We start from the raw sequence: 24,171 nt of genomic DNA on the forward strand, positions 1-24,171 counted from the left end.
GAGATAATCTGAAGCAGTACCTTAGGCCCCAACACTAGGGTTTGTGGAGGACTTGGATACCACTTGGCACAAGTGTGAGTCTCATCTGCCAGTGTGATGAATTGGAAAGGAGACAGGATGTCAAAGCTCAGGAATGCTGCGGGTTCTTGAAAACAGCAATTGTTTTGAGGTAGGAAGGCCTTTCCCTGAGAGTTGGTGCTTTCAATGTGAAGCTCTCCAGTGCCGATGGCAGATTTTTTGTGAAACCCCAGGTATAACCCCCTCAAAGCTGCCCTGTAGAACTGTTTGCTCCCAGGGTGATTCACGGCTAAGCAATGATCAGTGTCTTTATTTACTGTCTTAGAATTCTACATATTTGTGCAGCTAAAGGTATGAGGGCGTATGCGTTGGCAGCTGCAGAACGAATGAAAGAGATGCAGAGACTTGATGCCAAGGAGCACAGAGGAAAGGTAATGCGGGCCACCACCTCGCACATATGGCAGCATTTGGGGTGGGCATGGGCTTTGCGTGGCTGGGAGTGACTGTTGCCTTGAACATTTAGCTCAGCCCCTGGGTTACTGTAGAAGCAGCACTGGCCAATGCTACCTCTGGCTTAGAGGTGTCTCTGACAGCAACCTGAAGTTAGGTGGGAGGAAAACAGTCTTTTTGAGTCTGTGGCTCACAGGGTGGCCTAAGGCAACACTGACCTAGGAAGGCACCCTCTGTTGACAGTAGTCTCTTAGGCCAAAGAATTTGTGAAGGACTGGTATATGCCAAGGGTGTTGCCTCTGAAATAAAATACACTTCTGAGGTGCTGAGCTTGGGCTACTATCCAAAACAGGGCTTAAGTACCCTTTCCCTTTGTTTCTTATGGTGGCATCTGCCTAAAGACTCTCACATTTTGTTTGCTGTGCTGCTTGTTTCAGACTCCTCTGCTGGTGGCTGTCACTGCCAGGCAGCCAGCTATTGTCTACGATTTGATCCAGATAGGAGCAGATGTTAATGCTGTAGACAACAAAGGGCAGTCAGCTTTGCACCTCGCTGCAACGTATGGGTTTGCCCAGGTTCTCCAGGTAGGAAACGCTTTTCTGGTTTTGATTACTAACAGTATAAACCTGCAATCAAGTTGTGGTATTGGTGCCTTTAAATAACTGTTTTAAAAAGAAAAATAAACAATGAACTGGGCCAAAGTCTCTTTTTCCTTTTACATATTAGGAACTGTCTTCCCAGGTTATTCTGATTTGAGAGGTATTTTTAGGAGCAGCCCCCAAGGCTTCTTGTTTTATTTCAGGGAAGAGGTGGATCTGGCAGTTGGGAGGGTGCTTTACTGCTGTAATGTATTAAAAATACTCCTCACTTTCTACACAGAGAGAAGTCTATGTTACAGGGCTTACCTTTAGCTTGTGCACCAGTCAGACTATAACAGTGTTGGAGAGGAAGTTAGTCTGTTAAGGAACCCGCAGTGGTAATGTGTCTGCAAAGGAATAACGTGACACAGATATGTATACTGGAACAATGCTGTTAATTGCTTAGCTCTTGGCCATTAAATTAAATAAATGAACTGTGCATCCCTTGATTCATGTGAGGCTTGTGGATGGGCAGCTCTGTTGCAGAGAATTGGAGCAGCTGTGCTGATGAGATTTCCCTGAGGGCTGGGTCCTGAGTGTGCTGCAGATGCGGGAGGTAGCAGTGAAAGTGCTGCAGGATCACCTGCACGCCAGCGTTTGCTTTCCATTATTCCTTAGCCCTGCTTTGCACATGCCCTGGGTTAAGTCATGAGCAGGCAGTTAATGTGTAACATCGTGGGTTCTTAGGAAAACAGGTGTTCATTCAGCTAAGGAAAGCGTGCTTCATTCAGATGATTCCATCAGAACTTTCCAGAATGCTTTCTGTTGGAAATGCCTTTTTTTAACCTGACTTAACAAGGGGAAATACACATGGGCTTGTCCCATGGGTCAAAGCCGAGAGATGCTATGTTTTCTTGCTTAAAAAAGCAAAATTTTTAAATTTTTTGTTGTTGCTGTTTTATGTTCTGTAATGGCCTAAACATTTAATCTCTAATCATCAGGCACCTCAAAGCTATTTGTCAATATTTGATCTGACTATATTACACTGTTGTTACGAGCAGAGAGCACAAGCCCTAACGTCTCTGCATAATCTTTCAGTGGAAAGATTATGTCCTGTGCCTCGTCTAACTAGACAGGGTTCTGAATGAGTCACTGCAGTGCAAAATTCTCCACCAAGATGCTGAAATGTAAGCAACTTGCATTGTTCTACCAAGAACAAAAATGTATTATCTCTAATATTTTAGATAAGGATTTACTCAGCTGCATCTCATCAGATCAGTCATTTTCTGAGGCTGATTTTTCAAACTGTTTGTTCTTTGCTAAATCCAAGCAATGCTCATTTCCAGATCACGATTTCACTTCTTTTATAAGTTGTGCATTTTTACTGCTGTAGCCCTTGCAACAAACCATTTTATTAACCTTTCATACTGCTGCACCTTAAATAAATACATAAATCTAGACTGAGAATATCTATTGTCAGGCAGCTTTTATGTAATAAACTTTTGCACTACGTGTCAGGGAGAGATTTTCATTTTTGCTTGTCAAGAGTAACATAATAAGAAGAATTGGTGCTATGGAGGTGTTTGTTTGCTTAGGTCAGGGTAAAGAGCAAGGGAGAGTAGCCTGACCTCTAGATTTGGGAAAAGCAATCATCCTGGATTAACCTGAACATTACTATTTGAGAATAGAATTCATAGCACTAAAATCCAGGATGAAATAGTAGCTTAGCTTGCAGAAAATGATGTTTTTCCTTTTTTCTTTTTTTATTGACTTTTAGTTTTAATTAATTCTGACTTTGACAACGTTCCACTCCACTGAACTAAAATTTTTCATTTCATTTGTCAATTATAGGTTATATTGTCACTAGGTTTCCCTCTTGATTTAGAAATGAAGGATTTTGAAGGTAAGACCTCTTGTCTGTATGAAGATTTTATAGTGGCAGCAATAAAATGAAAAAAACATATTGACTATTTCAGACTTTGTCTGATGTTCATTGATATGTGCTGATGTGCTGGGAGGCCAGAGTAGCTTCAGAAACTACCCTGGGGAAATCCTTGTTGTGAACTCAAATGTTCAGTCGTTTTTAAATGCACACATAAACCTGAAGTGCCTTGCAAAGCATCTTATACAACCACCACCACTGTACTTCAAAGACCAGCTGAAGGGCTTGGGCCTGAAAACCACAGATACGGACACACACGCTCAGCCCCCAAGCCCTCACTTCCTCTCTTTGAATCCGTAACTTTGTTGGGACTGTTGTTATCTCCCCTCCTGCCTTGGTTTTCCAGGCCATACCCCGCTGCACTGTGCTGTCCTGGCTCATAACACGCTGCTGCGGGAGCAGCGGGGTCACTGCTTCACGGTGGAGCAGCAGCAGAGGAATTTTCAGCACCAGAGCAAAGAGCTGGAGTCCTGTATCCACCTCCTGGTACAGACAGGAGCCTCCATCTACAGCCGGGTAAGGCATCAGTGCTGCCTGTCCCTGACACTCATTTTGTCTGTGCTGTTTGTTCACGTGGGAAAGCTCTGCTGAGCTGTTTGACGCTTGCGCTGTGCTCAAAGTAGAGAATTGAAGAAGAAATGAACTGCTGGCATGAGGAGCAAGCTCTTTTCAAGTGACTGGATGCAGTATTAGATGAATAGAGGTTGGGTGAGAATTTTGGCTCCCAACTCTGGCATTTTGGAACTGGTTTCCTCAGGGAAGGTGTTGAAGCAAAGACTGGACAGTAATATGGCCACTGAAGGGAGATAGGTGCTCCTATAGAGCCGCAGAGCTGGCCGAGGCTTGTCTATTGCACTTGTATAATGTCTTTAAGCTGCTCTGCAAAACTTTTCTTATTTTGTGTTGCTCTTCTGCTTGTAAACAGGATGTGAAAAGCAACAAGACGGTTCTTCACTATACAGTCCAGGATGGGAACATCTTTCTGCTCAGATACTTCTTGGAGCTGAACCCCTTCAAGTCCAAGGATTTTGTCAACAGCAAGGTGAGCTGGAGGACTTGTGTAGAAATCCATGTGTGAAGGAGGTGTAGAGAGAAGTTAATGTGAGACCTGGATTGCAGTGGGAGGCTGCATGTAGACAGGGCTGTTAGGAGGCGTCTTTAGTCCTGCAGAAATCAGGTATCCTCTCCCCCCATACTTTTTTTCCTGGAGGGAAAAGAACAGTAGTTGATGAATCCGAATCTGATTTTTTTTGAACCCAAAACTCTGCTTTCCAGTAATTAGATATCTTACCTGAGAGGTACTGCTGGGCTGGAACTCTTGAGTTTTATCATGAAATTTGAGCTTTCTCCCAATAGGAGAAGCTAACAGGAGTGAGCAAGAGAAGCAGGGAAGAGAAAGGACATAGGAGGCAGTTACTTGAGGAGGGAGCATGAGCTTGGGATGAAGACTGAGAAAACAGATCTGCAGTGATGCAACGCTTTGCTGTTGACAGCAACGTGATGCTGAGACACAACAGTTAGGACAGCTCTATGCCAGTGATCTTTGTCGGAAGACCATCTGTGGTGAAGGGCTGAACTCCTAGTTCAGTAATGGTGATCCTTCCTGCCTTAAACGTATTTGCAAGTTTCCCAGCTCTGCTGGTGCCTGAGCATAAATTGCTTGTTGTGATGGCTGGCTGTGAGTCTGAGCCTGAAGAATCAAAATATTTACAGGACCCACCAAGCCTTAAAAGCTGTCATGAGCAGTAAGGAAAGACACACACGTACTGCAGGCAGTGAACCAGACACTGACACTGCCAAGCAGGTGGAGCATAGCAAAAACAGCTTTTTGAAGGGAGGCAGCATCCTTGCTGAGCAGAGGCACGTTGGAAAGTATTGCCTCTGAATCTGGGGACTTGAGACTGGTCGTGGCTGTAGGTTGTGGCTGTAGGTGCTCTGCACAACCCTGCTTCCTAAGTTGAAGGTTTGCTTATGCTGGTTCCTCAGTGTAGGGTTTCTGGAGGCAGGACTATCCCTAGGATGGAGAAAGCAAGCTAGAAACCTTTCCAGTGCTGCCACTGAGTCACCCATCCCCTCGCTGCCCCAAACTTCACCTCTGAGCAGACACAAAGCAGTGACATTATCTTACAGCTGTATCTGGGCTGCACCCATCCTCGTGAGCAGAAATCCTGACATTCCTGTGCCTTTGCTGAGACATCGGTCTGTGCCATCAGCCAGAGCTTTGGCTCCTGGCTAGCTACCCACCTCCAGCAGGGCTAAGCAGATATTTTGGGTGTTCCTGCAGAGTTGAACTATTTGCATGATCAAGAAGGACAGTGGGAGGGGAGGAGAAGGCAGTGACTCCCTGTTTAGAGAGGGTCAGTGCATTAGCTTTTAAGTTCAAGAAGGTCACCATCTCTTAGCCTTGCCCTGTACTGCGTACAGCATCCTTGCGTTTGTGTCCATCAGAAAGGAATTGATTATTTTCTATTTACTCAGTGATTTGGGAAGTAGATATGGGGCTCGTGTTTCTTCCTACAGATCTCTGTTGGACTGGAATCAGTTTTTGTCTTGTGCGTGAGGGTGCCTACACTGTGTTTCTGCCTTTCTATGAGGTGAAATTATACTGCCTTTTGCTCCATTCTTTCTGTAACTTTTAAGACCCATTAAGCAGGCACTAGCCTGTCCTCGGGAGTGATCAGGAGCTGCTCCTGATCACAATCCTCTGAGTTTTCTGCTGTGATAGGATCACCTGGAGTCCTCAGTCTTGTTGGTAGACTGTCTAGGATGGTGAGAAATATGATGGCAAGCTTGACTGATTCCCGATCCCAACTTCTAAACTCTCCTAAGAAGGAAAAAGGCATGAAAACAGGGGTGCTGGAGTCTTTATGTTTGGGCTTCCCTGGCTCATCTATTTCTTTCCTTGTGGTTCTTATAACGAGAAAAAACATTTAGACCTTTGAGGTAAATTCCACCTGAACAATTTTTAGAGCCCATATATGGGTGTCTGTTGTCTCAGATCAGCCCTATTAAAGCTAGTGGAAAAGGCTTCAAGATCAGGAACTGTCAGCTGTCATATTGCTGTATTTTCTTAGCCCTGTCCCTGAATTTGGAAGATATCAAATGTTTGTGCATTTATTGAAGCAAACAAATGCAGATGCTTCCATTTTAATGAGAAATGCTATAAAGAGTTTGAGACCATCCCTTGAGTTTATGAGATGATAAAATTGACAAGGATCTGCTGGTTCAGGGCTTGTAAAAATACATTGGGTAAAAAGAGCTTTTAAGATTTCCATAATATTCCTCCCTCCCCCTTTTTTTTTCCTTCCTTCTGTGCTTCAAAGTCACTACGTGTCACTGGTCAATAGGACTGGAATATTACGTGTATTCCTTTCAAAAAATGGAATAGTAATAGGGGTTATAGTGCATGTCCAAACCTTCCAAATTCATGAGAAATGAACCTGAGAAACATGATCATTTCAGAGAGAGAGAAAAAAAAAACATATAGCTGCCTAAATGAGACTACTTGCAGACTAAAAATAATACCTGGCCATATACATTTGCTTATTAATTCGTTGTCATTTCAAACCGTTAGCAGTCATAACTGACTAGGCAGCGGCACCGATTTCTATACGGTCTGGTGATACCAAAGCTTTTCCACAACAAATTGCTGTGTGCTCCATCCTGTGTCTCTCCGTGGTATTGCAGCAAATTGTGTCTGGTTTCTACTCAAATTCTGTCCCTCAAAATGCTGGAGTCAAGAAATGCTTAACTTGGCCCTTGACCTTAGGACTCTGTTTAATGATGGGGCAAAGACAATAAAGTCAAGTGCAGCCCTCAGCACTCTGGGTTGGAATGAGGAGAATGTCCGGAGTCCTTCCTGATTTATTTTGTCTGCTCCAGTGCTGTATCTCCACGCAGATGACAGGACTGTTTGTCAGCCCTTACATGATGTTCAAGCAAAGAATCTGTACCCGAAGTATGAAAGATGCCCAATCTGTAGTGCTATATCACAGAGAGAAATCTACATCCCTATATCTCCCACAGTCCTGCTAAGCCATGAGCAGCTATACATGGGGAACTCAGAGCAGGGATATTCCCTCACCTCCAGATAAGCAATGATGTGAGGTTTCCTCATTCCGTATTTCACAATTCTCCCATTTTCAGCTTCTAGGACAGTTCTGAGAAGGTGACATAGTTTATCAGAATGTTTCTGTTTTTTCTTTGCCTTTTTTTTTTTTTTTCCCCAATGACATAAGGCTCACGGGAACACAGCTTTGCATATGGCAGCTGCACTGCAACATGACAAGAACCAGAAAGAAATCATCCAGTTGCTCCTTGACCACGGGGCAGATCCGAGCATCCGAAACTTAGACAACGATCAGCCAGTCCACATGGCTCCTTCTGGGAAGGCTGGGGATCAGGTACGTGATTGACATTGTGTCTGCTTCCTAACACATCCGCATGTTTTTCTGTGCTTATCAGGGGAAGAGTGAGGGCATGCTGTCATCAAAGCATATGATACGGGTCTGAGATTGGAGTGGTGTGGACTGGGGTTCTCTGCTTGGGTAAACCCATAGTGCAGTAGCATAAATAAGGGAATTAGCTGGTACTCAAAAAAGATCAGGGGAGGTATCAGTGTACAGCTCGTTTATAATGGGAACAAATCGCAAGTGAAGCTCAGATTTCATGGCCCCTGGAGTTCATTATAATCTCTCATACGTATATATGAATTTTTATGGTGTGTATGTAGAAATATATATGTAAGATAAGGTATGCACACATATATGTGTGTGTATATATGTATAAACACATAATATATACATATGTCTACACACACACACAGCTAATACATGCACTCATCTGCAGTTTCACACAGTGCTTTATAAACTTTTACATTTTTTGGCAGATTAGGCATTTGCTGAAGAAAGGGAGAGTTGCATCTGCCTTTGTTTCCTGTCGCCGAAATGCCAGATCCTAGGCTGCCTGCGGTTTTTGGCCTGCCTTCAACTTCATCTTACCAGTTGTACAAGTCCTTTAGAAAAGCTGTGAGGATGGTTAATCAAAGTGTCTCTGTCCCTAGAGTCTTTAAACCAGGGGTGTGTGACAGTGTTTTTCAACCTGTGAACCATTTGCAATATGTAATGTATCATAAGATGTACTTTGAAACAATTGAAAGCTTTATTACAAAACAACTGATAATCCTCAAATGTACTCTTGCTTGTAAGCAAGAAAACAAGCAAAGTGAATGGCTGTTACAGAAATGTACAGTCAAACTTTCATTTCGTGGTAATTGAAAACTATGGCAGCAAGAAAACACAAGACAGTCCTTTATCTTTTGAGATAAGGTTGAGAAACACTGCTATAAAATAGGCTAAAACTCTACCTTTTGGTAGGCCCTGTACAGAGGTATTGGGTGAACGTTGAAGCCTTTGTGGTGTGCAAATACCCCAACTGTTCCTGACAGCCTGAAAATGCCAAGCCGGCCTGAGGAGGTATGCTTGACAGGGCTGTATTGCAGCTGAGTGAGCAGAAGACTGTCTGATGATATCACCGACAGCATTTAGAAATAAATGTGGTAGAAAATCTTTGAGTGGGGTGGGCTTGAGCAAAAGAACAGAGTGCAATGTGGAAAGTGCTCTCCTATTCCCTTACTTATCTTAGGGGATGTTTTAATAGATTCTTCTTATTCTTTCTGTGAAATTATTTGTGAATTGCTGTGCAATCAAGTAGCAGTGATGTCTCTGCTGGGTCAGTAGGAGTGAAAGTAAATGCCTGAGGGGAGGGAAAGCTATGTTTTGACAACCTGTTCACAGAAGGTGGCTCATCTTTAGTGAGCTTTCTGAATTTGCTGTTTTTTCAGTGTTGCACAAGTTATTTTTTCTAACAGGACTGAACAAAAAGGTGAAGTGATCCTAAATCACTGCAGTAACTTCCTTGATCATCCACTGATGAGCTCCTCAAGGAGACTGCTGGGGTTTCTAAAGCACTTGTGAGCTTTGCAAACTCAGCCTGTTTAAACAACTGTTTAGCAGGCTTGAACGAAAGCTATTAAGAAATGTGTATAACCTTATTATAGATCTCTGCGACTTTCTCAGCCCTTCTCCTAGCTGTTTTGCTACTGCTTCTTACTACATCATGCCTACAAACCTGCCAACATAATCTGACAAAAAAGTAGACTTGTATTTGCATGTGTTTGCATACATTTGCATACATCTGGGTACAGGCCAGCTAAAGCATGCACTTTCTTACTTTTAACCGATGCTATAACAAGCCCTGAATCGAGTGATAACTGCATTGGTGACTCAGTATGATGTGTCAAGACAGAAATGGTCAATAAATTGTCTGTTTCCTGAACTTGCTAGCAACAAAGTTGTAAATCTGTGAGTAACACTTGGCGTGAGATGCAGTAGGGAACATCCCTCTGTTCCTAAAGGCTTTTTGCCTTCTAGAAGTGTCTGTGGGATGCCTTTCTGCAGCAATGAAAAAAAAATACATCAGCTGTTTTCCCAAATGGTTTGTCTTCATCATTTCACCTGGCCATGTTTAGTTCAGAGTAGACTGGTCAGCGATTTATAATCTGTAAACATCACCATCTCCAGCATATCAGGGAAAATGTCTCTCTGGGAAGGGAGAGATGCTGCTTCGCTCTGTAGCCAGAGGTGAGAGATGAGATTTTCAGAGAGAACATCCCATGCCTGGCCCAGAAAAGACTCATTCTCATTACAGACATCTCCTTGTTTAAGTTTCCAAAGCTCGTACATCAGAAGTACACCTTCTCTGAAGCCAGCCACAACCAACAAACTTATCATATTGTCTTTGGACAGGATCCATGAGAGAGTTGGTGGCTGCTGCTTCCCCTTGCACGTAAAGCACCTTTCCCTTCCCTGTTAAGCCAGCTGGCTCCTGGCCTGTGTATTAAAGAAATTCCTGTTTAAGGCCCAGAATGGATCTGGGTGTTAAATCTTCTGTACTGGGGTGAATTTCACTGATTTGAGTTGTATCTTATTTCACGGTTCATCTCTCAATATTTTTGTGACTGTTTCAGAGAGAGTGTTCCTTGCATAACCTTAGCAGTATTGGCAGCCTGTGATATCCCTCTGTTTGCACAGTTTATTCCTTCCTACCCGTGGCTTTGGATAAGTTGCTAATAACAAAAGCTTGTTATCACTAAACAAATTTTCTGAAGTGGTACCATGGAAAAGTCACTGGTTTGTTGGTAAGGAAAGTTCTTTTGATCAAATACTCTGTGTAACTGGAAAATAAATTAAGAGCCTTTTATTTTCTCTGAAATTGTGTGTTACTTCTGGGACCATTTCTGGCTTTTGTAAGACTCCTAACTTTTGTGTAAGTACAGGTTTACATGGGATGACAGAACTTCACATGGTGTGGACTGCTGAAATGCTAGAATTTCAGTGATACTGTGTCAGCAGTTTTGGAGATATGACCCAAAGTATATTCTTTTAGCTTATGTGTTTTGGCAGGGTGGGAAGGGGAAATGGGAAAAGATGATGTTCTGCATAGCTCGAAAAGAGCACAAACAATCTTTGAATAGTCCTGCTCTGTTGCTTTCATCCCTTTTAATCATACCCAATCCCGCAATTGCAAGCTTTTACTAGCACTACGTATGTCACCTGGAGCCACTGACATAGAAGTGGAGACCAACAGCATCTAAAATGCGGTTGCAGTCCCTAGCCTAGAGAGCAGCAGAACAACTGGAGAAAGAGCAGCAGAGGAATAGGAATGTTTATCATTCAAAGTGGCTGTAAGGGTCGAAGGGCAGTGCAACCTACTTAGTAGAAGCTGTCAGAGTCCAGAGTCCCAGGAGCACAGAAGCATTTTCCTGGAATTACCCCAGTCCCATCAGAGCAGCTGATAATTTCAGAGCAGCTGGTCCAATGCAGCATGGTGCCAAGAGCTGTTAAATTTCTGTTATCTTTAAAAACACATGGCATGCTCCCATCACAGGACCTCAGCCACCTACAACCCTGAAGTCTGGGAGAGATTCAGTGGAGAGGGAGCAGACCAGCCCTTTGAAGACAGATTTGTCATCGGGTAGATGTTTTTTTCTTTTTCCCAGAGTAAGGCAATATTGGAGAAGCAGGAATAGGCATGCGATGGTGGGTTTACAGCCCAGTTTGCCACTTCTGTGTGTTCATCTCTAAACACTAGCCATAGGTTTGATGGCAGACAAAACGTCCCCACTGCACACTGCAGTCTCTGCTTGTACAAGGCAGTCCTCTTGGGGATTGCACTTTAACCACTGACAACTGTACAGATATATGCCACTAAAACAGGAATTTGCTGCTGCTGTACCAGATTTAGGTGTCTGTTTAATGTGGAGGTGATGTAAATGTTGTTGGACTGGAATACTGCTGTCATACTAGAGTTGACTTCCTTGCTGGCACTGTTTGTTTGGTACACTGGGGTACTATTAATCTTGTCGTAAAACGTGTTAACAAGAGCGTTCCCTTTGTTTGATGCTCACGTGTTATTTTCACATGTTGTTTCCCTTGCTATATGAGAGCAGCTTTTGCTGGTTCTTATAAGTTTAGGCCCACACTGCCAAGCCCACGGGGAAGATGTGGTCATCCTGTTTCCACTGGAAGCCTTGAATATCTTGCCTCACCCGTGGCTATTTAACTTTGGTGATAATATGCTCTGATAGGTGGTGAAAGATGTGCCAGTGCTGCAAGCAGGGGTGAGGAGTAGCAATCTCTGAGGGAGCTGGGCAGCAGGCTAGAAATGAAGTTTAACTCCTCCAAGGTCTTGAGATAACCCCAAGTGACTGAAGTCTCTACCATCATGGCTGAAATGATGACTGTGAGAGTGTCTTTGCACAAGGGTAATCGCACCTTGTGCTGCAGCAGAGAGACAGCTGCTGCCTAACTCCTTTTTATGGGCTTTCTATGACCGAAAGTCTTCATCACTGAGACCAGCTCTGAGACTAAATATGTAAGAACTGAGAAGGTGCAACTACATTATTAAAGGTTGTCAAAATATTTTAAAGAAGACTTCGGAAAAGCAAAAGAAGGATCTGCATATTTGATGGAGAAACTGGCATTTTATATATATATATATGTGTGTGTGTGTGTGTGTGTGTGTGCACATATATATATATAAAAATCCAAATAAAAAAAGTTAATCTCTACCTGGTTCTTCACAGATTTCAGAGTAAGCAAATATTGATTGCTCTTGCTTTAGGTATTATGGAGGACATATCCCCACTTACCAGCTGAGACATGTGTGTTTCTTGCTATGTTCCCAGCAATGCAGATATACTAAGTGCCTAGGAAGAAGAAAACTTTCCATTTAACTGTGGAAGTGTCTGGAGGAGGAGGAGGTTAGCCTAGAGCTTGTTACACTGTGAGTTCGCCTTCAGACACACTTAATCTTTTTTAAGTTTGCGTTGGATTCAATATGTGAAATGTTTCTTTCTTTCCAGTCTGGGTGCTCAGCTTAGGACCTGACTGCTTGCCAGTCTGTCTCACTTAGGGCTGCTAAAAGGAGGTAAGACAGTCTTGAGAAGGTCTGGGTTACGCAACAAACAGTGAGTCCTCAGGTGTTACAACTTTCCCACTATATTAAAAGAAATTGCTTAGCTCCTATTACAGCTCATTGTGCTCAAAGGTGGGGAAAAAACCTGGTATCAACCGACCAAACTAGACAAAAGGTTTTGCAGCTACCTCAGCCTCTCACTAAAGCTCTGCTTTCCCTGGGGAGCAGGTGTTGACAGGTAGCCAAAGAAGTTTTTTTTTTGCTAGCACTGACCTCTGGGCAGGCCAGCAGAGCCTCTCTGGCACGTGATGCCCAGAGTAAGCACTGAGCTTACACGGGAAATAGCAGGCCTGTTGTGCACGGGCTGCTGGAGAGCATCAGTGCGGTGGCACGAACAAAAGCAGTGGCTGAGAAGAAGCAGGTCCATCTCAGAGGGAGCAGCTGCCCAGCTTTCTGGCTGGCGTGCTGGGTGCTGAGAGGCCCATACACTTTTCATCTGCTGCAAAGGGTGAGCGAGACTTTTCGTACTGCTGAGAAATTGCTCCCTAGGCAGGCTGCTGTGGGCCTCCCGCCTTCAGCTTGGTGCTGACAGGGCCAGGACAGAGATCAGCTCAGAGGTGTTCAGCAAATGCTCAGCGCGGTAGGAATGAGCAGGCTTCAGCATGAGTACAAAATTATTTATTTGTCATAAAAAGAGCAGTGTTAGTGTCTAGTAAGTTCTGTGCCTGGTAAGGTGACTTAGGCTTTCTTAAAAAAAAAAAAAAATCCTGACCATACAAAACAGGAACAGTAATGTAGTGATAATGCTGCATAGAAAACTTGTGAGTAGTGAAGAAGAAACAGGGCTGTGTTAGCAGTGGTACTTTGCATAGTTCATGGGCAATTGATCTTATTTGGATACAATGGATGTGTAAAAACTGCTGTGCCCATTAGCTGTAGCAGATGTCCCAGTTACCAGCCCTTCGAAAGAAGTCATCGGCCACGGCCACAGGTGGCAGGTAGTCCATGCAGTCTGTGCCAGGGCAGGGGAAGTACTCCGGGACCCGCGTGTCCCCGTGCTCGGAGCCGCAGGACGCACAGCAGCAGGCGGAGGCCGTGTACAGGGAGGGGGTATGGCAGGGCCACTCTTCGGCAGGGTAGCCGTAGGTCTTGGTGTCCAGTGCAGAGGGAGGGCTGTGGGGCAGCGGGGTGAAAGGAGGTAGCTGAGGTGGGGAGCAGCTATAGTTTAATGGGCTCGACATATCAGCTGAGCTAGGGGATCCAGGAGCCTGGAGTTTGGGAGAAAAAAAACAGACAAAAACACCCAACAATGTCTTAGGATGCCATTCTGGGAACTATTTCCACACCCCTGCCTTTCTCAGACGGGTCTGGATACCCTGGTTCAGGTTTTGGGGACTTAAAAGCAAAAGGCATTTCCTAGGACCTCAGCACCGAATAGCAGTTTGTGAGTTTAACAACTGCTAGTACTAACAGGGCTATTCCTTGCAGGAAATCTACAGGATCTGGAAGAGGCATGTTCCATATTCTGCAGCCTCTCTCCAGGTGTGGGCTTCCTCTTCTTCTGCTTCTGATGGAGACGACACAGAAGATCATGCTAGAGACTGAGTCCTATTAAGCAGCCTGAGTTGCTGTGGCTGTTCCTCAATACCTCTAAAAGCTACCAGGTTTCCCAAGCAGCTTGCCGCTGTTTTGCCCCAAGATGTGTCCCCAGTTCCCGCTGAGTGTGTTTCTGGCTGCTCCTGGGGAACGCAAAGCTTACCAGGCTCTGGTTAAAGCAGTGCGGCACTGGCTGGAAGGAGTCGGAGATGTAGTGTGAGGGCGTCTGGAGAGCACTGAGGGCTGGGTCTAAGGGTGCCTCTGCCTGGAGGTAGGAATCTACCAGCTGCTCCAAATAGCTAGGGCTTTCTTCGCAGGAGAGGCAGTCTGAAAACTGCCGTGATGGGCAGTAGCTGGGAGCAGAGGAGATGGATTCTGCCTCAAAAGGTGCTAGGAGAGAAGATAAACCGGGAAGCAGCAAGTTATTCCACGTATGTCCCAACAAAAGGCAGATGTTTCCCCAGGTCATATATCAGTACTCTCATGTGCTCAGCATCCTCACAAATTTAAGAAAACGGCCTTCAAGGTCAGCCAGGATTTTCTGGGAGAGCAGGAACCAGGACAAAGATGCTCAAAAGATCGCAAATGACTTGGGAAGTTTAAGTCCTTTTGGAAATCTCTGAGGTCTTTAAATACTGCTAGAACTTCTTCCTCTTGCTCCGGGCATTTTGGACAGGGACTAGCAGAGGTTTGCAGGTTTGGGGTGAAAGTGCTTAGCTGGAAGAGGGGAGCAAGTGAGAAGCACATACCCAGAATACATAAATAGATGAAGACTTATCTACCTGAAAGACCTTTAGTGTGTCTCACATTTCTGTATTAACATAAACAAATTGATTCCCAGATACTGATGATTTAATCATTTCCTTGTACTTACAATGTATATATTCACACCTGCCAAACCTTTCAAATCTCTCTGCTTTTGACTGCAGAGTGATTGAAGGATCTGAAAGCCCTGAAAGTGCTACTTCTCCCCCCACCCCCACTACTCCTTTCCTTAAATATTCACGTGCATGAGGAAGAAACTGTGTGGGCTGCTGAAAACCTGACACTCCTCTTGCTCCCGTGAGCTCTGCCAGAGGAGAGCACGAACAGCTAACTCCACTAGAAACAGGAGCTCAGCAACATGCTCTAAGGTGATCTGACTCTGCAGCTCCATTTGGATCCAGAGACTGCGTCCTGGCAAAGGCAAAGCCTGCAGAACTATTCCTGGGGAATGAGCATCCCTTCCTGAAGAGGCAGTTACTCCTTGCAGTGGGAAAAATGGACTGCGAATGAGAACATGTGAGCATGCTCCTGCAGAGGATAAAATGTACCCTGCTGGCCTTGCGGCATCCTCATCTGCATTTTGCGGGTTCTGTTCGGGCACTGATTGGCTGCATTTGTAGATATTTGGCAGTGCTTGCCTCACCAAGGGCTAGAAGGACTCTGGAATAGTTGGGAAAGGGGAGGACATGGTATCATAGGCTTTGTACCTGGGTGCGGAGGAGACACGGACTCCGAAAACTGGATGCTGCTGCTGCCCAGAGAAACCTAGCCAAAGAGAAGTAAAGAGAAAGGTAAGTTGAGCACTTCTCTGCACGCTGAGGTAAGTCCGGATTTTGCTTCAACCTCGTCTGCGTAAACACTTCACGGATGTGGCAGCCTCTGAGACACTGGGCTGTGACTTGGACAACTTTCCTAGCATAGACAAGAGTGACATCGTGGTTGTTCCCTAAGCCTAAGTAGGTCAGGGCACTGACCTGTTTTAAAGCCCTCAGTATATCATTTTGTGAGTGTGTGCCTTTCACTGCACTGTTACTGTTATTTCTGTAGTGTTGTTGCTGCCTTTGAACCTGTAGTTGTGTTTTAACATGTGCTAATTCCCAGGACCATGGATTGCACAGCAGAGGCATCCCAAAGCACTTGCAGAGATAGATATAATTAAGAAGGAGAAGCTAACGAATGTCACAGTTGCTGCACTGAAATGTTGCTACAGGCAGTTGCGGGTATCCCTGTGTCTAGGCACGCGAGGGGCTTGTTCTGCTTGTGCCGGTGTCACTTCAGCAACTCTGATACTGCTCCCGGCTCTAGCACAGCTTAATGGTGCATGAAAACAGAGTGTTTCATTTCCTGAGAAAAAGTGGGAAGCTGAAGCTGACAGGGAAATACAGGAACCCGATCATCTAGGGTGGGGGGGAAAATTTACCCCAAGAACAAAACCACGAAGGTCACCTCCTGCAACAGCACCTTGCTAGTTTTTCCTCCATGGGCAAAAGGAGCACTATGCAACCTCACTGTGCGGAGCAAAAAACATCTGTGCTGATGAGCAGTTTGTACATTCAGCTGCCCCAAGGCACAAGAGGTGGGAGATGAAATCCGAAAATCATCCAGGGCTGTAATGTCATGACCCGAGAAGCAGTAATGATTTATGATCCTCCTTATGCAAATGCCTAGGGCAACTGAAGCTGGAGGGCTCTCTCAGAGGCTGGAGTGTTTTGGGTGCGTGTGTGGGGGGATTACATACCAGGGAGCCTGTCCCCTTCCTTTCCTTTGGAGGAGGTGGAGCTAGAAGCTGCCCCGCTGGTATTGAACCATGTTACAGACACAAATTCAGCAAAGCAGTTGAATGTACCCCCATTCTGTGCTAAGGGCTAGGAGGTCACAGCAGCCCCAACAGGGCAGGACTAAGTCCTCCTTTTTGGGTCTCATCCTATGTCTGGTTTCCTTTCCTTTCCTTTCTGCCAGCCAGGTACCATGAACTGATGCTTACCCTAAATTCCTAAACCCTTTCCACTCCCTTTTCTTGCAGGTGCATTGACCATGAAGACTGATAGTTAAGGCCTCATGGGAGGACATGTGTACGCACCTTTGTCAAAAGAAGAGGTTTGGGAAACTTGAACGCAACAGGAATTTTGCTCTGGTTTCTCCCCAGCGACACCCAAGCTAAGCTGGAGAGGATACATCCTTCAGCTGATGCTGGGATCTAAGCAGGGGGACACAGAGAGCATGACCCATCTTGTTTTGCCAATATAATGGTACTGGAGGTGCTCTGTTATCTATAAGCTGGGCTGTCACTTCTCCACGTGGGCCCTCCTCTGGGTGAGTGACATGTCTGGAGCACTGTCTGCTCTCTCCCTGCACTAGTCTCCTTGCACTAGTGGGGCCAGATTATCGCTGTCACAGAGCACTGCCACAGCTGTCTTGCCTGACCCTTCTTCTCCTCCGCCTTCAAAGCCTTCTGTGCTCAGGCCCAAGGGCTCTCTTTTGCCTGAGGGTTACAGCTGACAACAGGGATTAAGGGAAAGAGGCAAAGGGGAGCCAAAGGTTTTTTCCTTACCATGGTACTGGTTGCTGCTTGTCGTGCTCTTCTCTGCTGCAGCAGCTCCTTAACTGTGATCTTTACTCTAACGCCTTGGTACACCTTGGGCTTTCCTGAAATAATGAGCAGGAAGACACTTCTCAATGTGGGGGGCATGAAGAGTGTAGAGCAACACCCGTGCACTCTGGTAGGCTCTGTGTGGAGTCTGCTTAGTTAACAGGTGATTAACTAGTCACTGTAAGTCACTTGTAATCACAGCGTAAAGCAGCTTTAGCACTTGCTATTCAAGCCTGCCACAAGCATGAAATATGTCACACCTGACATTTATGAAAAAGTTGGTGATGATCCAAATTTATATCCATGAATCATATAGGTTTTATTCTTTTTTTTCTTTTTCCCCTTCCAGGTGTTCTAATCCCCACTTCCATCTGATGCTTCTGCTGAATTCATTTAAATTGCTATTGTATTTGCCTGAAAATAGATGAAGGAACCACATCATCTGGCAGCTGAAGCCTAGGAATAACACAATGTAAATACGCAAGATGGTCATTCAGAGGACTAAACAAACATGAATAAAGTTACTGCTTTTGTGATTCATTTTCTGCCAAACCTAGATTATCTCTTCATTTTGCCCCTTGTATACAGCTCCTACTTGCTGCAAATAAGCATTGTTTTGTCTTTAATCCAGCTCCAAAAGATCTCCAACCACTACCTAGTGAGGGACTCAGTACAGGAAATGGTAAAGAATTTGCCTATTCTGACCAGCCACTTTCACTTGCGGTACTCTTGCTGTCCTAGTTAGAACCTCCCAGAATCCAGTTTTTATCCAGACTTGCTGTTATTTTCATCCAGTACCTGCTGCTACTGCCACGAGTGAGGTCTCCCTCCTGCGCTGGTTGCCCACGGCAGCTGGGGGATGTAGCACAGGGCTGCCAGGAGCAGCTTCCTGGCCAGCTTGCCAAGGAAATCTCTCTCCCCAGGACAAGGTCCTCGTCTGCTGCAGCCTTGCTCCATCATGGGCTGTTGCTGTGCCCCTCTGGCTTGACCGCCCACCCCTGCCCACCAAGGCGCGCAGGCTGAGGAGATGTCAAGGGATGGGCAGATCCCTTGGGAAAAGCAGCCAGCCAGGCTGTGACTGCCTTGCAGGGGGCTTCCCTGAGTTGTGCTCCTAGTAGCTGAGGCTTATTCAACTCTTAATTTTTATGTACTGTTTGCAATTAACTGAAAATAGAGGAACTGAGTGTAAAGGACATGAGGGTAGGGCAAGATTGAGTTTGGAGAGACCCCTGCCCCATGCCTAGCACCTCCTATAGCGAGAGACCTGAGCTAGTACCCCCTCTGTGCATTTAGCTGCAAAACACCTTGTAACTCTCATTCACACAGGAAGCAGGATAGCATGAGAGTATCTACCACCATCTTCTCCAACACAGCTGAGCAGAGGTGGTATTTATAACCCTGGGGCTAGCAGAGCATCCTGTTTGCTAGCTCAGAGGAGGCCCCAACAGGGTCTGCAGGAGGTGATGAGGACAGGGCTGCTGTTGCCACTCCATCTCGTGAGCGGCCCAGAGGGAAGGGCAGGAGCCGGATGGTGGTGGGCAGGGTGAGGAAGTGGCGGGTAGGGGGCAAGGCGGGGGTCGGGGTTGCGGGACAGTGACGGGCTGTAGGGGTCCGCGCACAGCCTGTGGGCGCGGGGCTCGGCGGGTTGCGGCGACGGGCGCCGCGGGCCCGTGGCGGGAGCCCCGGGAGCGCTGCCGCTCCGCCCGGGCCGCTGCGCTCCGCTGCTCGGCGGCCGCGGCGGGCAGGAGCCCCGGGCTGCCTCCCTCCTCCTCCCTCCTCCCCGCCCTGCCCGCTTCCTCCTCGCCGCGGAGGCGACGCGGCCTCGCAGGCGACGGCGCCCCGCGGGAAGCGCCAAGGAGCCCCCGGAGCGGCGGCGCGGCGGGCGGCGGGGCCCGGCGACCTTACCGGACATGCTGAGCGGCGGCGAGAGGCCCTCGCCGGCGGCCCGAGCGGCGGCGGCGGCGCTGGCCCCGGCTCGGAGCCGGGCAAGGGGCGCGAGGCGGCGGGCTGCGCAGCGGGGGGCACCGGGCACCCGCTCGCCGGCTGGCGCTGCCCGCTGGAGCCCGGCAATAATATTGTTTTATACCTACGGGTATAAGTTTGAGTTTTTCTCTCCTAATGCCAAGTATTTAAAACCTCTAGAAACCAATGATTTGACAATCAATGATTGCGCGATACTTTCAATTTGAATATTCAAAGGCTCTGCAAAATGGGCTATCTTTTTGTGAAACGGAGCACATCCCCATCTAGCAGAGGGTCTGGGGGAATAAGATTTGGCAGGGCTGGTGGCACCACCCTCTGATTTTGGGACATTTTTGGGGTTTTAGCCATCTTCCCCCAAATGCAGCAGACACCTCTGAACCTGCTCAGTATTTTCACTTCACAAGCACAGGCTGCACTCCAGCCCTCTCATATTTCATTTGCTGCTTGCAAAGAGGCTTCTGCAAGGAACTGAGTGGCTTTTTGCAGATTTTTTCACAGTTTAAGGGGAATTTTCAAGATTTTTGGAGCAAAATGGCAGTGAGCGGGTGTGGTATAGCAGAGCGGCTGCCCTGGGCCCTGGGGAGGCCGAGGCTGCCCAAACTCCATTTCTTGGCCCAGTAATCCCTTCTTTCTCCTCAGGTGCTGGCTTTATGTTGGGGTTTACCTGTATTTTCTCTTAATTCAGGTTGTTTATTCACTCTCCATGAAGTGGCCCCTCTCAGCTTATATGCCTCAGCATTAGCCTGCCCTGTGCGCTCAGGTCAATGGGGCTTCAGTGCATGGTTGGGTGGTTTTCTTAGACACCCCTACATCATTATATAATATGCATTTTGTAAGCTTTTCCCTGGGGTCTGCTGTCTCTGCCATGCATGGAGCTGAAACAGATCTCAGGCCAGGCTGTTAATAATCTACCAGCAGTTCACTGTGGCTCTTGTTGCAGGCAGAATATTTTCCTTTTCTCTAGACTGAGCAAATACACTTGATTTCTGTCAGGAGTGGTCTCAGCAGTCATCCCTCCATGCTGAAAGGTGCCTTAGTTCCCCTGGTAGGCCGAGTCTTGTGTAGGGCAGCTCTGCAGAGGAGCTTTGCCCAGGCTCTGCTGGCAAGGAGCCCTTTCCCTGTCCTTTCCTGGCTGGCAGTGCAGCCAATGGAAGCGATGCTGTGCAGGAGGGTCTGCCTGCTGAAGCATCCGGGCAGGAGGATGGAGCCCACAGCGCTGTGAGCTCTGTGTAGGGTGTCCAGAGATCTGGGCTAATGTTTAGCTCTGTAACCAGAGGCCGGTGAGCAGAGCGTGCATGTTACTGTGCTCCAGTCATGCCTGATTTGTGATCACTAAGGAAACTCAAAAGTCCCTGTGTGTCCTGTGTTTTGGAGCACTTCCAGGCTCTCGGAGCCGGGAGACAGCGAGCAGATCAGATGCTTTGAAAAGAGCTCAAAATCTTTCAGGCCTGCTCCTGCCTCGGTGCTGGACAGGGATGCAGCCAGAGTGAGCCTGGAACCCTGGCCATGGGGAGGTACTGTTGAGTCAGGGGTTGCTTTGCTACTGTGTCAGCTGCAGAATTGATTTACCCTCGAGATATTGGATAATTGTGGTGTGCAGGAAGGCTATGGGTACAGAGCACTGGAGCAGTGGGACCTGCCTGCCCGCCAGGCACTCCAGGACCAGTGGCAAGGGCTGCATCACCCTGGACCACGTGGGTTGGGTGGCTGCGACCCCGGCATGCACATGTCCCCTGCTTGCTCGGAGGAGCCCAGGAGGCTCCAGGATGAAGGCAGGAGGCAGCTGGGCTTCACAGGCACTTAGCAACGGTGTAGAGGAGCCCTGGCTCCTGCCTCTTTCGCCAGCCAAGCTTTCCTTGCCGCTCCAGGGCCAGACTGGTGAGTGGAAAGGTGCGACCGCTGGGGTGGAGGTGGGATTTTGGACAGACAAAGGCGCGGGGTGGGGGCAGGGGGGGCTGCGTTGCTGAACAGGTCTGGACAAGGCTGGGGAATCAGGAAGCGGCAGGAGGAGCGCGAGCCACAGGCTGCGACTGGAGAGAGGCGCTTTGGACCAGCTGGGGCTGGGGGCTCTGCCCGCGCCGGAGACTCCCGGGGAGTTTGCATCCACGAAGCGCGTGAAACCCAGGGGCTGGGCAGGGCCATGAGGCTGATGTCTTTTTGTGGCGGACGCGGAAATCTGCCCCTTCGGTTGTGACCCTGCACATCTGCGGGCTAACGAGGCAGCGCTGCCTGGGTGCACAGTGCCACCTAAAGGCAGGCTACCTCGATGCCATCTTCCTCCCTCGGCCCTTCAGCCGTCCATCCACCCACCCTCCTTCCAGTTGTGGGCTTTGCGATCCTCTGGCTGGGAGAATCGTTTCTGTGAGCCTCTGGACAGAGAGAACCCGCAGCCTCACCCTTGCTTTGCAAAGGGGCTGTGTGTGGGGTGCACGGCCTCAGCGTGGAAGCAGGGGCTGTGCAGAGCCTGAGAAGATACAGCTGAACAGCCAGGCCATGTTAGGTGCCTGATCAAGGGTCCGACAGGGCTGCTGAGCATGCACCAGGGTGCAGGCAGGTTGCAGGAATAAGGGGCTAGGTGATCCCACTATGGAAGAGTGGGAGGATAGAAAAGCATAGCCTGGCCTGTTGGGCACTTCCCTTTGGCATTGTCCAAGGGAGACTTTTGCTGCTCCTTCTGCGGGTGGTGGGATGAGACTGGTGAAAAGCAGCCTTGCCTGGGACTCGCGCTGCTCGAGGCTGTGTGCACAGGCATGTGTGTGAATGTGTGTGTGTGTGTGTGTGTAGTAGAGCGCGCAGAGCTACCTCTAGTGGCTGTGGGTCCTGCAGGGCTGTGCTGGCCAGGTGGCATCTGCCCATGTGTCAGGGCTGGTAGCAGGACCGCACACCTGAGCTGCTACTCCTTGCAGCTCCCACAGGTGCTCCTCGTGCTCTCAGCAGGGGCCTGGGGGTGTTTTGCCGGGAGCCACACAGGTGTGCAGCTTTTTGTTGCGTCCCCTGAGTTGTCTTTGGGGCTTATAAGGGCGGGCGGTGAATGGCCACTGTATGTTTCCTTCAGGGCAGGGGTGATTTGCAGAATAGGGATAATAATGTGCAGGTGTCTTTCAAGCTCTGTATTTTACCTGCAGTGCAGTGGGGATGTGAGCAATGAGCCTTGCAAGGCACTAGAAGTCACTCCTAAGAGCAGCTGTTGGGAAATAGCATATAAGTAGCTTTGGCTTCAATACAGGTCCATGTTTTTTTCCTTTCCTCCAGCTCCTGTCTGCCATCAGTAAGTTCTCCGGCCATCGTATGCACCCCAGAGGGGACCTCCATCCTCCTTCGCCCAGGACGTGGTATCATGGAGGGCTGGCGCATCTGAGGACAGCTCGGGGGAGAGATGGCTCATCCTGGCAGTGAGCTCATTTGCCACAGTCATGAACGGTGAGAATGAGTAGGGCGAGGTGGTGGCATAGCTGGAGGAGTAGTGCACCTCTTCCAGAGGATGCAGCGGGTATGGCTGGGCTCCGGCCACGGCTGGGACCCAGGCTGAGCCTCTGTATGGGGAAGCGCTGCCCATCTCGTGGGAGGAAAGGCAGCCGGCGGCAGCAGGCAGCGTTTGGAGGGAGTCTGAGCATGGGCCATCAGGCTGGCCCAGGCTGTCTGGAGAGGTCTGTTCCCAGGGCTCTCTCTGCAGTGAAGGGAGGAAGAAGGCGAGAGAAACCTTTGAGGATGAAGGTTCGTCCTGCACATAGTGGCCTGCCTAGCTCTAGCTTCAGGATTCACCAAGCCAAGGTCTCCCCAGAGTCTTGCCGCAAGCACAAGGGTTTCTGCTGACAATACTAGAAGATGCCAGAAGTGTTTAAAGGAAACAACCCCAGTGTTAATGGTGGGTAAGGACTGGAACAGGTTTCCAGTCAGGCTGACCAGCCCTGCTCCTGCAGAGCCTGGGAGCTCTGCGCTGGGGCACTCAGACCAGCTGGGTTTGGAAGGCTGCTAACTTCAGAGCTGGTCTCCACCAGGAAGGAGCGGGCAAGTACTGGGAACAAAAAGGGAAATACTTAACTGTTTGTCCTGTGGTCTGCCATGGTTACATCCTGCCACAGCCACCTTCCTCCACATGGCCCCCCTCCCCATCCTAATCGTGGCTTTAAACTGGATGATGTTTAACTGCTGACTGAGAACCAGAGACTCACTCACAAGTAGGATATGTGCCGTGTCACTAGGGAAGGATGGCAGGAGAGGGGGCAGCGAGGAAGGACTGAAGAAGGAGCTGGTACCAGATGTGAAGGGAGCAGTGCGGGAGTGATCCCCGTATTGCTCAGGGAGGTACGGATCCAGGAGTGCTGAGTAGCCCTGGGCGGCAGAGGAATCACACGAGAGCGGCTTGGATCCTGGAGAGGGTGAGCAGACATCACTGGCAAACTGCTTTGTATTGTGGAAATCCAGCTCGGCCGTGAAGGACCTCCTGACGCCGTAGTAACCAGTCATGGTGGGCGAGCCTGTGGCAGTGGTGGGGAAAAGAGAGATGGCTATGGGAAAACCATGTGGGGAGCCGCGGTGTTGTGGGCACCTCCGCGAGCACGAAGCAGAGCCCTTGGAGCAATTTGAATTTTCTCTCCCTTTTTCAGGGAATTTTATGCCAGACTACAGGGGCCTTGCTTTATTATCATTGCTTCTGTGCTGTCTCTTACAGAGATTTTTCTCTGGGATTCTCTGCCATGGATGGCCTGTCACTGTGCTCCTTCACTCACTTTGAGCCAGGTGCTCTTTGCAGAATGAGAGACAGGAGTGGT

The 24,171-nt window shown here is 48.1% G+C and overlaps 3 protein-coding genes across 3 annotated transcripts; 1 reads left to right on the forward strand and 2 right to left on the reverse strand.

The window, feature by feature from the left end:
- The first annotated feature begins 368 nt into the window (after positions 1-368).
- Positions 369-7,961, forward strand: NFKBID (NFKB inhibitor delta). Its single transcript, XM_010219446.2, has 7 exons — positions 369-449; positions 906-1,052; positions 2,898-2,949; positions 3,335-3,504; positions 3,914-4,030; positions 7,227-7,391; positions 7,877-7,961. Exons 1-7 carry the CDS (start codon positions 372-374, stop codon positions 7,946-7,948), a joined length of 801 nt encoding a protein of 266 aa, XP_010217748.2. The 5' UTR covers positions 369-371; the 3' UTR covers positions 7,949-7,961.
- A 5,265-nt stretch (positions 7,962-13,226) lies between these two features.
- POU2AF3 (POU class 2 homeobox associating factor 3) lies at positions 13,227-17,515 on the reverse strand. Its single transcript, XM_088527390.1, has 4 exons — positions 17,378-17,515; positions 15,534-15,591; positions 14,225-14,451; positions 13,227-13,733 (listed from the first exon to the last, which is right to left on the reverse strand). The coding sequence occupies exons 1-4, from the start codon at positions 17,513-17,515 to the stop codon at positions 13,395-13,397; spliced, it is 762 nt and encodes a 253-aa protein (XP_088383516.1). The 3' UTR covers positions 13,227-13,394.
- Positions 17,516-22,664: 5,149 nt separating this feature from the next.
- On the reverse strand, positions 22,665-23,877 carry POU2AF2 (POU class 2 homeobox associating factor 2). The gene is made up of 2 exons (XM_010219448.2): positions 23,576-23,877; positions 22,665-23,066 (listed from the first exon to the last, which is right to left on the reverse strand). The coding sequence occupies exons 1-2, from the start codon at positions 23,864-23,866 to the stop codon at positions 22,665-22,667; spliced, it is 693 nt and encodes a 230-aa protein (XP_010217750.2). The 5' UTR covers positions 23,867-23,877.
- Positions 23,878-24,171: the final 294 nt, after the last annotated feature.

This window comes from Tinamus guttatus, unplaced genomic scaffold, assembly GCF_059628265.1.
Source record: "Tinamus guttatus ecotype Peru unplaced genomic scaffold, ASM5962826v1 Tinamus_guttatus_pri_ptg000284l, whole genome shotgun sequence".
NCBI lineage: Eukaryota > Metazoa > Chordata > Aves > Tinamiformes > Tinamidae > Tinamus > Tinamus guttatus.

Coding starts and splice junctions, on each gene's coding strand:
- NFKBID (XM_010219446.2), top strand. CDS start 372: ATGAGGGCGTATGCGTTGGCAGCTGCAGAACGAATGAAAGAGATGCAG. Junction 450..905: donor CCAAGGAGCACAGAGGAAAG/GTAATGCGGGCC, acceptor TGCTTGTTTCAG/ACTCCTCTGCTGGTGGCTGT. Junction 7,392..7,876: donor CTGGGAAGGCTGGGGATCAG/GTACGTGATTGA, acceptor ATTTTTTGGCAG/ATTAGGCATTTGCTGAAGAA.
- POU2AF3 (XM_088527390.1), bottom strand. CDS start 17,515: ATGCCCCCCACATTGAGAAGTGTCTTCCTGCTCATTATTTCAGGAAAG. Junction 15,592..17,377: donor AAGCAGCAACCAGTACCATG/GTAAGGAAAAAA, acceptor CTCTTTGGCTAG/GTTTCTCTGGGCAGCAGCAG. Junction 14,452..15,533: donor CGTGTCTCCTCCGCACCCAG/GTACAAAGCCTA, acceptor CTTCTCTCCTAG/CACCTTTTGAGGCAGAATCC.
- POU2AF2 (XM_010219448.2), bottom strand. CDS start 23,866: ATGACTGGTTACTACGGCGTCAGGAGGTCCTTCACGGCCGAGCTGGAT. Junction 23,067..23,575: donor ACACGGCACATATCCTACTT/GTGAGTGAGTCT, acceptor CCTTCACTGCAG/AGAGAGCCCTGGGAACAGAC.